Source organism: Melanotaenia boesemani, chromosome 11 (genome assembly GCF_017639745.1).
Source record: "Melanotaenia boesemani isolate fMelBoe1 chromosome 11, fMelBoe1.pri, whole genome shotgun sequence".
Lineage (NCBI taxonomy): Eukaryota > Metazoa > Chordata > Actinopteri > Atheriniformes > Melanotaeniidae > Melanotaenia > Melanotaenia boesemani.
Genome location: NC_055692.1, coordinates 25,130,003 through 25,145,084, shown reverse-complemented (window position 1 = coordinate 25,145,084; position 15,082 = coordinate 25,130,003). Strand labels below are relative to the sequence as shown.

General features: G+C 37.9%; 1 protein-coding gene across 1 annotated transcript in view; it reads right to left on the bottom strand.

Moving 5' to 3' along the window:
* Nucleotides 1-15,082, bottom strand: part of dtx1 (deltex 1, E3 ubiquitin ligase) — a 47,908-nt gene that overhangs the window by 6,618 nt on the left and 26,208 nt on the right. The window contains exons 4-7 of the mRNA XM_041999648.1: nucleotides 5,471-5,532; nucleotides 5,133-5,294; nucleotides 1,711-1,772; nucleotides 1,317-1,475 (exon numbers count right to left, since the gene is read on the bottom strand). Coding sequence (XP_041855582.1) covers nucleotides 1,317-1,475; nucleotides 1,711-1,772; nucleotides 5,133-5,294; nucleotides 5,471-5,532 — 445 coding nt within the window. The remainder of the gene's footprint in view (nucleotides 1-1,316; nucleotides 1,476-1,710; nucleotides 1,773-5,132; nucleotides 5,295-5,470; nucleotides 5,533-15,082) is intronic.

The window sequence follows — 15,082 nt, the reverse complement described above, 5'->3', positions numbered from 1 at the left end:
GCGTTGGCTCTGTCTCACCTCTAATCTCATGGGGCTGTTTTTGGCTGCAGCAGGCATCTCTTTTCATCATCAGAAAACCATGAGCATTACACTGAACAGCAGACAGAATGTTAGCAACTAGATGGTAAACATGGTCAAAGGCAGTATTAAGCAGCAAAAGCGCATGTTGGAGGATACGGGATCATTTTATTTTTGACCCACTTTTATATCCCAAAGCACCTACACTTTCCTAAAGTTAATCAGCATGAAGCTGTGATTGTCTATTGTTTAAAAAAAAGTGTTTCATTACAGATATTTTTGGTTTATTAAAAGGTTTGCAGCAGTAATCAACCCTGCCCTAGCGCCATATAGTTCTGATAAAAATGTTTTATAAGTAAATTTTCACTTTTATGCTGATGACATTGTTCGGCTACATAACATCAGGCTCTTTGGCAGCTGCACTTAACATTTTAAATCCATACAGTGTGGGCCAACGTCGTCCCTTTAGCACTAAAAAAAACAAATAGTTTTAAAATGAAATTCTGAAATTTCCACTCATTATGTTTCAGGGATTTCTGACAGACTTACTTTGGAATTGTGATGGATTGTTCTATCTCTTTTACATCTCATGTCCAAACATTGATTAATAAAAATAATAATACTAAAATATCTTTTTAGGCTAAAAAAGTGACTTTTTGTTACCACTTTTATGTCTGGGATTGAAAACAGCAAGATCATATAAATTAATTTATCCTCATAACGACTTTATGCATTCAGCCAGATGCTCAGATGGTTAAAAAAAAGTAATAAAAAGAGAGAAAGAAAAAAAAAACTCCAGTTTAATATAGGCTTAGATTTGATGCTGTAGAACCAATAACTGGTAACAGACTTGAGTTGTATCTTCAACTAACTGGGCAATTTGGTTATTCCTTTCATCTATACAAAATGAGTTGAAGGCAGAAATACTGAAGACGACTCTTGTGGAACTGTCACTTCACTGCTCATTAACGCTAAATGCATTCTCAGATTTAATCAGCAACATTGATGGTTGCTGGTTTATAATAGTTTTATATGCCTCATCTGCACCAGCATGTGGTAAATGTGTATTTTATGCAAGCAAAGTGAAATGAGCAGAATTTATCGAGATTTTACTAAGTACTGTGCTCATATGACATCTCATAAAAGTATATAAGATCCCCATCTGTGTGCAACATGTGCAGATAGAGACCTGATCATCGGCCAGTGCCTTGCAAGACAGTCAAACTGTAAGACATCATAAGTCTATAATTTGAGCACAGAGTGACATAACAATGTCTGCCTGACAAGCTTTTACCCACCTTATTGCCATTGTTGTACATGGCCACCAGGCACAGCAGATGGTACATGTGACCACATTTGCCAAGTTTGCCCACCAGCTCTGGCTTGATGCCTTTGTGCTGCAGGACGCCTTCATAGCCTGACGACATTACCAGCCTCTCCATACAGATGGTACAATCCTGGAATAGTCACACCAAAATTCTTCAGCTTACTTTCCAAGTATATATTGTTGTGCTTTTAGAATACTTTTATTTTCAACGAGGAAAAAAATAAATGATTTTGAAAGTCTTTTCTCTCTGTGTGTGTGTGTGTGTGTGTGTGTGTGTGTGTGTGTGTGTGTGTGTGTGTGTGTGTGTGTGTGTGTGTGTGTGTGTGTGTGTGTGTGTTCGTTACTTCCGAGGGCCTTTTCTTTACCTCATCTGGCACTACTTTAATCTTCTCTGTATATCTTCGCACCACATCCTCTGGGTTTTTTCCTGTTCACAGAAAAGATAGAAAAGATGAATGTTAAAGGAAACAAACAAAAATTTTCCACTTATAGCTACTTACACAAGTTTTACAAGTAAAAAAGTGGTCCTCTGCATGACATTTTAATTGTCTTTTACTGCACAGGAGAGTAACTAGTACATCCTCATCTTCATTCATCTCATATTTCTTTGTGTTTCTGCTACCACTCTGGCCCAGGTGCCATTTTCTTTTACAGGAAAATATCTAGCATGTTCATGCATATATTGCATGTGTTTACAGTTCATATGTGATGTTGAAGAAAAGGTCACCTTGAAAACAGCACACAGCAAACAGCCATTCCCCACACACTGTTATAATCCCTGTGTGCAACCAGACTACCATGGCTGAGAGCACACCCCCGGCTTACACCCTTAATACGCTTACAGGCAACCTCTTTTCCCCACAAGTCTTTGTTTGCTCATTTGAGGAGCAGTCAGAGAGCATAGGCAGGAACAGCAGCCGAAAGAGACAACCACGCTGAGGTGTAGAAGCTGAGCAGAGGAAGAGGAAAGAGGCCAACAATGAAAAAAAGCTAGCAAAGAAGAGGAGAAAGACAACTGCTATTTGACAGATCTATTAGGCAGGATCTGAAGCTTCTCTGCAAAAATAAAGCAGAAGCAACCCAAATTCCCTTCCAAGAACCTTTTTAGTTCTCTCACCGTCAACCAGAGTCCATTTTCATAATTGAGACAACACATAAAGACAGCCTTTTTGGTTGAAAATGTTTAAGAAATTTTCACGAAGAAGTTAAATCAATAAAAGGGTAAAGTAGAGGCCTCCTTTTGTTGTGGGATGGCAATGTTTGCCTGCTAACCTTACACACCAGATTGTTCCTTAGGCAGAACCATCTGCAAAGTCTTCACTGGAAAATGTTTGGAGAAGAGACGGGCACCGTAGAAAAATAGTTGGCAGGTGATTGGATGTGGCGCCTGTCTATCATAGGCTAGTTTCAACCAGTGAAGAGTGCAGAGTCAGCTGGTAGGAGCAAATTCTTTTTGTCACCAATTGGAAGAAGAACAGAAAAAAAAACTTCAATACTTTGCTCACCTTTAATGAAGAAATAGACCTTTTTCACAGCAGACATTTTCAAGTTGTCACAAAATACCATAACACAACAGAATGACCTTCTTCCGAATGAAATGCACCCACCTGCACACTTCCTGCTATGATATGTCAGCTTTTCTGTCCTGAAACAAAATCTATATACATTACATCTAGCATAATCAAGGCTACAACAACATCAACAACAGTGCTGACTGTTGTCTGATCTAAAATCTGTCTGTATCTACCAATACAGGAAGTGAATTAGGCCAAAACAACTGTGCCTTAGCCACAAACACACAGCTTGGAACCTGGCACAATTAATTTCTGTGTAATAGGCAAGAATACAGTTGCCTTGCAAAGTAACAGGGTGCATATCTCAGTCTCAGACAAAATGAATATTTGCTCTATTTTTCTCATAGAAACGTAAACTATTAGAATGAGTTGTGGTGAATATTTTTTTCTTGTGTGCTTATCCTCTCATTTCATCATGTGCTGAAGTTGCTTGTTTTGAACTGAACACTGAACCAGAAGATACTCTTGTGTGTGTGTCATGTGTGTGTGTGTGTGTGTGTGTGTTTGTGTGTATGTGTGTGTGTTGGTGAATTATGCATGAAATAAGAACTATCCAGATATTTAAAATGATACAAATGCAGAATCCTGCACACTTTTCCTTCGCAAATCTCAATGAATGTGAAACTGAGCTCATGTGCACAAGCCTGTAAGCCTACCTTGTTTTTTCTGTAAATTACTATGCAAAGGGTTATCAATCAACAATAATAACAAACAGCAAACAATCAACAATAAAAAGAAAAAAAGAGCAGGAACTTCTGTGAGATTAAATTGCTGATCACAGGTAGAGGAAAGTCAGATCTGATAACACAGAAATAGAGGATGGTAGCAATCATTTCCTAAAACGGGACCCAGTTCTGCACAGTCATAAGAGCAAATTTCTTTATAATTAGAACTGGCTCTTAAGCCAGTCATCATCTTGGGCCAGTACTTCAGTGTGATCTCTGAATACATGTTTTCTCAGCAGTACAAGAACAGCCATTGTTTGTGGAACAGGCACCATCATGTTAACACATATAGTACTTTAATAGTCCACAGTTACTTGCCTACACTGTATCGACTCAATTACACATCATTCACAGGATCATTTATGCATGATAACGATAACAGACTTATTCAGTGTATACTAACCAACCATGTAAAGGGGTTTTCCTCTGTGAAAAGATGCTATTAAACATGTCACACAAACATGTAAGCTGATATAAGTAACCATTTTATGTATGAATGTATGAGTTACACTTAACAACCCCACTCTCTATTTTATGTCCATGTTTTAGCAAACTAATACACTAAAGTAATATATTGACCGCTGTTAAAGTTATCTGCTAAATATTCAGTGTTTGCTGCTCATGCTAGCATTTTGCAATGCTGACAGCCTCAGAAAGTTTTTAGCATGCTAACAACTTGTCTCATTGTTGATTTTCTGAGGAAATTCAATGTTGGAACATTTACAATCTTCTATATATTCATTATTAAAGTGAAACATGGGCCAAATTACAGCCATACATCATCCCCTTTTTAGGAAGTTATAGTAAAGTAGGACCAGAAAAACACCAAATTAGTCAAGTCTGTGTTTACAGTAAAGGAGTACTTGAAAGACTAAAAAGACCAGAACTTTATTGAGGTGGACATCCAACAGGCACACTGACCTCTTAGGAGGGCAGCTCGGTCAAGCAAAACTTACTTGTTTTCAGAGTCCTTAAATTAAACACAAGATCCCCTTTTAAACTAGTTCAGTCCAACAACCCTTTTCATTACCCTCCTCACAGCTGCCTCCATTAAACTGCACATAGTATTACAGCTATAAAATTATTATTTGCAGCTTACTGTATTAACTGACAAATCATCATGACATTTTATAACACCTTTGTTAAAAAGTAAGGAATTGCTTTTCTAAGTGACCATCAGCAAGCTTGGTTGAGATGAAAATATGGAGCTTAAATGAAAGATTTGTAAAAGTAATGATGAATCCTTAAACAGTTTACTTGCGGGTTAATTTGCATACTAAACAACAGACTCAGACAGCTGATACAGGAACATCTTGCAAAGCTTGGCAGGACAAAAACAGTCTGCTGACTGTTGGCAGTTGGTCTTTTCTTCTCCGCTGTATATTTTCTAGTCATTCACCAATGCACTACAAAAATATATAAAGCTGGCACCACACCCAAGTCATTTGGGTTTATGCCATTTTCTTCTCTCGATTCCTTAAAACTCACCTCTCTTGAGGTGCTTCTTCTTGGTTTTGCGGCGCATGCCATTGATCCCTGGCACAGGCTTCATGTCACTCTTGTTGATGGGTGGTGGGTGCAGTATGGGCTTTGGTGCTCGGGTCAGGCAAACTGGCAGACCTGCAGCGCACATCAGGATACCTGTCATACCTGATGAATATGTAGAGCACACACATGCACACACACACATACACACACAAATGCACACACAGGTAAAGAAAAAGAAAGTTATAGTAAATTTGTTTTGGGTTAGTAAATGTAGATGTATAATAAAATAAATAAATAAAACATGCAACCTAACAAAAATTGCAATTTCAAAAGCTAACCTGCTAGTGCTGGGTGCACTGGTCCAGAGCCAGTTAGATTCTTCACTGGGAGAGCAGGAACACTATAAGAGAAGGCAATCAAGCATGAAACAAAACAGTAATAAATAAATTTTAACATCTGTTGGGCACTGAATTATCTGAAATGTACATCACTATTACATCATAAAGCAGCAGAAAATTTTTCCCTGCAAGCAGCAGAAAGCACTTAAGTTAAAACGTCATCCACTTCAACACAAGACATAACTGCAATGGGACGAGACGGCCTGATTCGTGTACAAAGCACTGTATCAGAGCCTGATTCAGGATGACATTTGGAGAGGTTGGAGTTTGTGACAAACACAGACGACAGTTGACTCGCACACGCTGCAAGATCTGTGGAGCAGAGCGGACAAAACCATTGGGGCATCCATTTGAGTACACAATTCAGTAACTCAGAGGGCCAAAGCCTCAGTTCAAACTAAATTCAACCACATTTCCCAATATAAAAAACAGGTTTTACCAACACCGACAAGCTTGCTGAAATCACAGTTGAAATCATGTTTAGAGTAATGATAAAACAAGGTATGTTTTGTTTTTTATAATTGGATATACATTGTGTATATGAGGTCTGATTTTAAAAATTACCTTCTTCAGTAGAATACCACCTGTGTGTTTTGTCATGAGCCTGCTGATGGCAACATACAATTAAAACTATACAACATAACTTTCCAACCTTAAAACTCTGCTTCTGGCATGTTTTGATGGCACATGGACATTTATTGTGCTGTCATTGCCCTGCAGCATCCTGGTGCTGCAATTCACAACTTTACATTTCTGCCTGGTGCATCATAGGACAGCTGCGTTTTGCTTTATGGCACTACATCAGATCTGTTTTGAACATGCACCATGGCTGATTTAGCAAATTAACCCAAGATGACATTATTGGAAGAAGTGAGGGAAAAAAAAGATAGAACAAGAGATAAGAAAAGAGTCACCATCAGACTGGCTGCAAGACAGATGTCAAATTAGCCTTTGTTAGGGGCACTAAAGTGTGAAGATCTTCCAAAGTTCAGTAGTCACTCTCACCCCAGTCATCATGAAGTTTTTCGAGTGGATCCTCACCTGCAGCATCCCAACCCCTATGTTAGGATGCCGTTTGTGGACTTCAGCTCAGCCTTTAACATCATTCTCTTGAAAGTGCTGGCCCTGAAGCGCCACAACCTGGGTCTGTCAGCTTCACTCTGCACCTGGACCAGTGACTTTGTCACCTAACAGGCCCCACATGGTGAGGATAGGGAAGTCAACATCTTCACCACAGATCCTCAACACTGGAACGCAGCAGGGTTGTGTGCTCAGCCCCACCTTCTTCACCCTCTTCACACAGACTGCTCTGCCATCCACCCCACCAACATGGTTGTGAAGTTTGTAGATGATACCACCGTGGTGAGTCTCATTTCCAACAATGATAGACCCACTACAGAAAAGAGGTCCAGAGTCTCACGAAATAATGTCCCAAGAACAGTCTGGTTTAACAAGAAGAGGGAGGTCATAGTAGATTACAGGTCGTCCGGGAAGACTGAGCATGCTCCTCTCTGCATACATGAAGAGGCAGTGGAGAATGTGAACAGCATTTAGTTGCTGGGCGTCCACATTTCCTCTGACCTCTCCCGGACTCTGAACACTTCACACCTGGTGAAGGAGGTCCAAAAACTCTTCTTTCTCAGAAAGCTGAAGGGGACGGGACTCTCTTCTCAGCTGCTCGTGAACTTTTACAGCGCCACCATTAAGAGCATCCTGTGTCTCACTGTGACGGTGTGGTATGGCAGCTGCACAGCACAGGAAGAGGAACTTAGCCCGGGTGGTGAGGACAGCTCAGGGGATTGTGGGCCACTGTCTACCGAATCTGGACTTCATCTACACCGCCCAAGTCCAGAAGAGGGTCAGATACCCCATCCAACCAAGCAATGTACTATTTGTACTGTCTCCATCAGGAAAGCGGTAAAACCCCCACAAAAAGACTCAGGAATAGCTTCATCTCCAGAGCTGTGAAAGCAATAGCCTCCTTGTCGTTCAACACTTATACCGCCCTAACATAATCACACACATGCACCCAACCCTCCACAGACATTTAAGATTCACACCTTCTCAGACACACACCCACAGACCTCCATCCTTGTACTAGGATGCACTTTATCCACACTGTAAATATTACTGTCTGCTTTAAATTCTTTCATTTACTGTAAATATAGAACTGTTCTTATATCTGTTATATATGTTATATATTTATTTTTACTTATTTATTTGTGCCTGTTATGTTTATATTTTCTTATTTATGTCTGCTAAGCCGAGAGACTCCTCAAAATTTTGTTATGCTTGCATAATGACAATAAAGATCTTGAATCTATATGGTGGAGCATGATTAAATATAAAAAAATACTAATACAAATATTAATATATTGTTCATTTCTGTGTTTATGTATGCATGGATTTATTTATTTATTTATGTATTTCTACATTTATTAAATTTGTATATTTATTATTCTCTTATTTATTTCTGTATAAATAATCCTGCTTTAGGACTGTGTTAGAAACACTCACCTTTTTACCATACAGCACAGATACACATAAATAAATGGATGTATAAATTAATTAATACGTAAATACATACCTAAACACAATTATATAGTTAATTATGAAGCAATTAATTAATTTATTAATTTTTCTTATTAATTATTATGTCTTTTCAAGCCTCCGTCATTCTACAGTGACTGCCGTTAACATTGGTACATATACTCTCCTTCTCTCTCTTCTTCTGGTGTGTGATTACTTTGAGAGAAAAAGAAAAACTTTTAGACACTGTACCCATTAGGATATAAATGTTTAATCAAAGAATCAGTCAAAACAAATTTGTACTGATTTGTGAACCGTCCCTCTGAGGGGATAAGAAGATCCCAGCCAAATGCCCCCATATCAACAGAACCATCAATCCTCTCATATTATGGCTCAATTTCTTTCCTATCTGTATATACATTAAATTAAAAAAAGAGATAGGAGTAAAGAAATCAAAACAGGCTAGATGTTCATCAATCTGCTCTCACTGAATCAAACATTCCCAAGTTCATAAGCTATAGATTCACATGCCACTGCATATGCTTTTGAATCTGCTCATTCTTTGACAATGAGGCAGCGGAGGTCTTTCGCCCTGCAGGTGTCTGCATGAATCCGCATCACCAGACTGCTCTGATATAAGTGAGAGCCTCTGTTCCCATGCCAGGGAAAGCCCTTTAATAAAAAAGGGATGTGAGGCCTGGCTGAGAAGTTTATGCATTCCATAGCAGCTCCTGTAGATACTCAGTTACTGTGTCTCACACACTGGTGGATCAGAAAGTACTGGCAGCACTGGAATGAGTCATAATGTGACAAATGAAAAAATATTTAGGGGTTTCAAACCATGTGAGGTGTGATTTTAGCTGAAAAGACCTTTTTCCAACTATAACAAGAGGAAATAATAGGTGAACTCACCCCCTGCAGCCTGCTCTTGTAGCAAAAACTAACCAGTCGATATTTCACAGCATGTTGCTGCCCTTCACTCAATAAAGTATCAGCCTGAATCAGAGGTAGGTGGCCTATTTTGACTGTCAATGGAAATGTTCGTTTTCATTACTGAGGAAAACTTTGAAGGCAAGGGAACAACTTCTTAACAATAAATATCAAAAGTATGATTGATGAAGTAAAGCAAACAACCTTATACTCAAAACCATTAAAAAGAAGAAGTGCTGTCCAGCAGGTGAGTTTCTCCTTCATTTCAACATACACTTAAGCCAGAAAGTTCACAAATCAAAACAGAGAACCAGACACTTCCTGAGTTCATGTATAATTCATGTTGTTCACAAAATGCGCAGTAATCAAACAACTAATTTACATTACACATCATGAGAAGTCTTAACATTATCCCCTTAAGTGCTGTCTGCACCTCTTATACTAACTCTAAGCAGACAGTAGCCTACAGATGATCTATCAAGAACTTGTACCATGTCTAATATTAAACCAAAATACCTTTCATATTTACTGCGTTCCCATTCTTCCAAAGATAAATATAGACATATCAGCGTAATGAAAATACAGCTAAAATGAAGACTGGCAAAAGGTACCTGCTAGGCGAAGAGAAACTAACATTTTTCTCTACCCTGCGTTTATGCTTTATTTTACTATTGATTGATGTACATCTTGTAAACAAGTTTCCTAAAGTTTGTGACTGCCCATCTAAGCACTGCAGATACTGTTGGCATACAAGGCTGAGTCCTTAATCAGCCAGTCAGCCTGAGACCTGCCTGCAGCTGCCACCCCTCATCTCGCTCTGTTCTCCTCCCTCCTCACCTGTTTACTTTATATAGAAATATGCACTTCTTGAAGCAGTGACCCTGTCCGTCCTGGCTGTGCGTGGAGCACATGGGTTGAAGACAAAAGCCACCTCCTTGCACTGTGCTGACAGTGCGTAAAACTAGGTGACTTCCAGGATTTAACTCAAGTTTATTCTTTCATTCAGAAACACCATGAGTACATTAGGGTTGGCTGTCCTCACTAAACTTTCATTTCTACAGTTCACACAATAATTGTGGTTCCTATTTTTTTGTTTTTAAATTGAATCCCTAAGACTGAATAACCGTTTGTGCAAAGCTGACTTCACGTCTCTTCTGATTTCCATGCTAGATTACATCTTGATGTAGTCAAGGTGATAGCATGTAAGTCTGTTGCTGCTAATGCTAGCTTTCATAGTCTAGAGTGCATATTTTAATTAATATGAAGCTGCAAGAAATTACAAGAAAGTACAACCTAGCCCTCTTGAGTGAAAGTAAGTGCTTGCTTTTAGGATGCTACAATGTTCAGGAGAGAGCTGGGCATGACTCATTTAACATGCAAGGTTTACAAAATGAAAGTCAAGTACTTTGGAAACAGCACTAATGTCCTGGCTTGTATTATCTGATGTCATCCAGAGCTGAAAGTGGTTGGATAAGTTAAAAGTGCAGCTGCTGACCAGCACATATTACAAGACTTTACAAAGCTTCCAGGAAATCCTAGATATGCAAAACAAACAAAACTGTTCATGTTCGAAATTCATGTTTCCCTCCATCCCTCATACATGAACACAACAAAGGCTTTAGATTTATGATCATTGTAACTGTGCCATGACTGTAGCTGCTCTGCTGTCCTGGGACTTCTTTGTTTAGTTTTGCATTTCAGAATGTACCAAATGTTTTAGTTGGTTACAAGTCTGGACTGCAAACAGTGCAGTCCATCATCTGGACTTTTTTTTGTTATGGAGCCATGCAGCTGTAATAGATGAGAATGAGGTTTAGCTTTGGCTTGATTAAATATTCAAGGATTTCCATGACAGTAAAAAAAAAAAAAAAAAAAATTTGATGGTGCCTTTATTTTCTTTCAAGATGTGCATGTTGCTTATTTCATCGGCACAAACGCATCCCCACACCATCACAGAAATGCAGGTTTTTGAACTGAATGTTAAAAGCTAGATGGTTCCTCCAGTGTTTTGTCACACAATAGAAACACATGATAGTTTATGAGATCTGTAAATCATTGTGAACTTACATAAAATTAAATGTGCTTACTATTGCTTTATCTTGCACACAGTGGACCTAAATAGATTATTAAATTACAATTCTTTTGCACTGAATGACATTTATAGAATGAGGGACTCAGAATCTATGTTTAATCGACTTGTGAGCAGAAGAATTAGAATCTAATCAAACTCTTAATGAACAATAGTCTCTGTTGGCTTGTGTTCAAATGCAAGCAATTATACATCATCAGTAAACAAGCCCAGGCCTGTGATATGGTTCCTCTGTGATAACCACACAGAAACGGGTCACCTTTGCATTTCTTTCATGCTGCCAATTGAACAGCTTTCTTCCCTGATGACCTATGTTCATGTATCGTTATTGTATTTGCAGTCGTTGACAAGGAAGTGTCTTGGCTATATATATATATATATATATATATATATATATATATATATATATATATATATATATATATATATATATATATATATATATATGTATATTTTTTTTTTTTTTTACCTAAAATCATTGTATAATACCTACATTCCTAATTTACATTACTGTGGTCCCTGCCAGGTTAGGGCATGAAGGTCACTGCACCTACTCTGTTCAGTACTACCCTTTCATCTTGATGGAATATCCAGCTTTCCTTGAGGACTTAATTAGACCTGATTCCCCAAATAAGGAACCACATTAAACCAAGATAAGAAAGTGCTGACAAAGGATTAATATCTCATCATCTGTTTATTATGCACCATAAAGACAGTGTGAGGAGGGTTGGATGGAGAGAATTTTGCAGTGCTTTGTTGTTATATTGATGCAGGTTGCAGGAAGCAGAGGCAAGACTTTTTCTCTTTTATGGGAGTGGATGGAATGGAAATGGGATGATACATGTCACAGTGCTACAAGAAATGCCCCGATAATAAGGTATAATGACAGCAACTATTTCAAAATTGCGTAAGCTTGGCCTATATGAGCTCTCATGGTTTATTCATTTGTTACAATATTAATTTTTATCCTAAGGGGAGCACCAGAGCAGAGTGGCAAAGCATCTCACTGAGGAATAATGATCTGTGCGCTCCACACAATCACAGCCCTCTGGCCAACACTCAAAGCAGCGTTCTGAACACAAGAGGCTCGTAAACACAGCTGACAGTTACATGTTATTCAAACTGTTTTTCTTTCAGCTGAAAACTGAACTTTTTCTTTTTTACTTCTTATTTCTCACTTGTCAGAATACAGAAAGTACTATGGCAAAGCAGGCTTCAGCTCTGTTATACAAGGAAGTAGTTTAAAGCCCCCCCCCCCCCCAAAAAAAACGTACTTGCTTCTTTGTTCATTCCAACATGTTTGTATTTTTAAGCATGTTAAATCCATGTCTTGTTTTGTTTTTTTGTGTTTTTTTTTCTTGTGAGGGCATCATGTTTGATGCTTGCTTAAAAGCTTGTTGGTCACAGTATCATGCAAAAAGAATATATAAAAATATTTTAAAAAGAAAATATAAAAAATGTATTTTTATTTAAATATTTTTAATATATATATATATATATATATATATACACACACACACACACATTATATATATATATATATTTTTTTTATAAGAACAGTAGCATCTAAATGTCCCCCAAGTTTTGTATGCACTGATCTGTTCCTTTAATCACCCATAAACTATGATGTGCTGTACAGATCGAAGGCCAAATGTGCAGTCCAACATCTGAGGTGGCAGTAATGACCTGCCATCAACAATAAACCATAAAAAGAAGAAGGGAGGAGTGTGGCTAACAATAATGTAGGTTAAATAAAGAGAGAATAGATCAATCAGCAGCTATTTTAATCAAGATGTTTTATTTCTTCATATTATTAGAGTGGTCTCTTCCTTTAAAGCTTCTAAACTACCACACTGATTTAGGCAAGAGTGAATTAGCCTAATTTTTTCATGTTGATAAAGCTAGCTGAATTTCAGCGGAACATCGATGCAGTATTTTTTTGTAGGTTTTATTGGTGGCAGTTTAAGAGCTACTCCACTGAGAAAAAATTCTTTATTCTTTTCATCTAGATATTTATGTTTTCTATGTTTCTTTGTTGTTTTTGTTTTTTTGGCAGAGCATTTCAGTCATCCATCTATCCATTGTCTATACCCACTTATTCCAATGCAGGGTCGATACAAGGCGAGATGCAGGGCACACCATGGATAGGTCATCAGTCCATCACAGGGCCAACATGGAGAGATAAATACACTCACACTCACTCCTAGGGAGAATTTAATAATGGATTTTGGTCACAACGGGTAGGCTGTTAAAGAATTTGTTATTTTAGAATATTTTAGAATAATATTCAGCACTGCTGATTTTAAGGTTCAAAAGCCAGCAGAAAAGTCAAAACTGCTGAGATAATACTATTTAAAATAGCTGCCACTTGACCAATTCTTTCTTTATTTAAATCATAGTTAGCCAAACCCTCCCTTCCTCTTTATATGGCTTATTGTTGTTGACAGATCAACTCCACTAGATTACTGCCACCTACTGGATGTTTGGCTGCACCTCTTCCATGACAAAACTATCTCTCACGCACAAATACTACAAAGTGCTCATTAGATGTGTGTCTGTGTAAATTTTTAATAGTTTACATGCGAGACACTGCTTGTACAGGAGATTATAATATATGCACACTTTCAGAGCTGATTGTTAGAGTTAAAAATTAATTCTGTCTTATGTGGCAGCTCATAATAAACTGAGGCTGGTGTGTCAAAAAATGAATGAATGAAACTGACAACACTAATAATAAATAATATGTATTTAGCAACAGTTTAAAAAAATTATTGGGTGTTCACTTATTTATTTGAACCGCTGTTCTTCTGGGGAAGAATGGTTGCACCAGTCACTTATTCAAAAAAAACAAAACTAAAAATTCGTACACGATACAACCATTTGTGCTGCTGATTAACAGATTGCCATGTCTCTAAAAGTAACTGCGATCTGAATGATTGTCAGCAAAAATAACTGCACATCAGTACAGCATACTGGAGGTGGATCTACTTTTCCAAGGTGTGAAAGAAAACCCAGACTGTCATCTTTGTAAAAACTAACTAGTTTAGAAGTCAAGAGATCCCAAGAACCAGTAAGACTGAACAAATACAAGCAAGAATGGAGTCCAGCTGTAGTTAGAGTCTGACCTGTTCATTTTACTGGACCACCTGGGACCAGGGAGGGGGATCGAGTTATTGACCGAAGTATTTGGACTGTAACAAAAATGTTCTAGGTATGCTGCACTCCTAACTTTTTGTGGGGAAGACTGCATACTCTATGTAAGTATAGCCAAATTTACTACACAAACATCCTTAAGCTAAATAATGATTTTGCTAGATGACCTTAATGAACTGCTTCTTAGCCACCAGTTCTAATCCAGTCGGCCATCTGACAGATGAAACAGAAAAATGTGTGAAAGAGAATAAAGCTGTATTCACACACTTAAATTCAACTTTTTTAGATATATATAAAAAAAGATGCAACAAGATTGAACTTTTGGAGCATGACAGGCTCACTTGAGTCTAGTTGATTGCAAATGTAGGAGTAATTTGATCCCAAATGCAGTAATTGGGTGTGTTAGACTGGTGCCAGCTCTGATTTCAGATGATTTCAGTCAGAGTAAAAAGACCCTAAGAAAAAGCTTCCTTGAACAAAGTTTATGTCAAATAACACACGAAGAGTAAAAGTATGAGAACACAGTATCACCTGGTGATGGTCTCATCCATTGGAGTTATTTGGGTTCATTGAAAAAGTACATAATTGCACAAAGACAAGGCAATAATGTAAAAGGAGAACTACCTTACCTCAAACACAAGCTTAAACTGGCTGATGATTTGTTAAAGCAAGCACACACAAAGCTTTGGGGATAGTTTTTCCAAAGCTCTGATAACAGCTCTGATAAAGGTCTAACTTGCAAGGTACATTTAAACAAATATTAGACACTCAGTAATTACCTCTTTGAGCTTATATACATAATTTCTACACTGCTCTGATTTAAGAACCTTACAGTCTCACCATAAATTAAA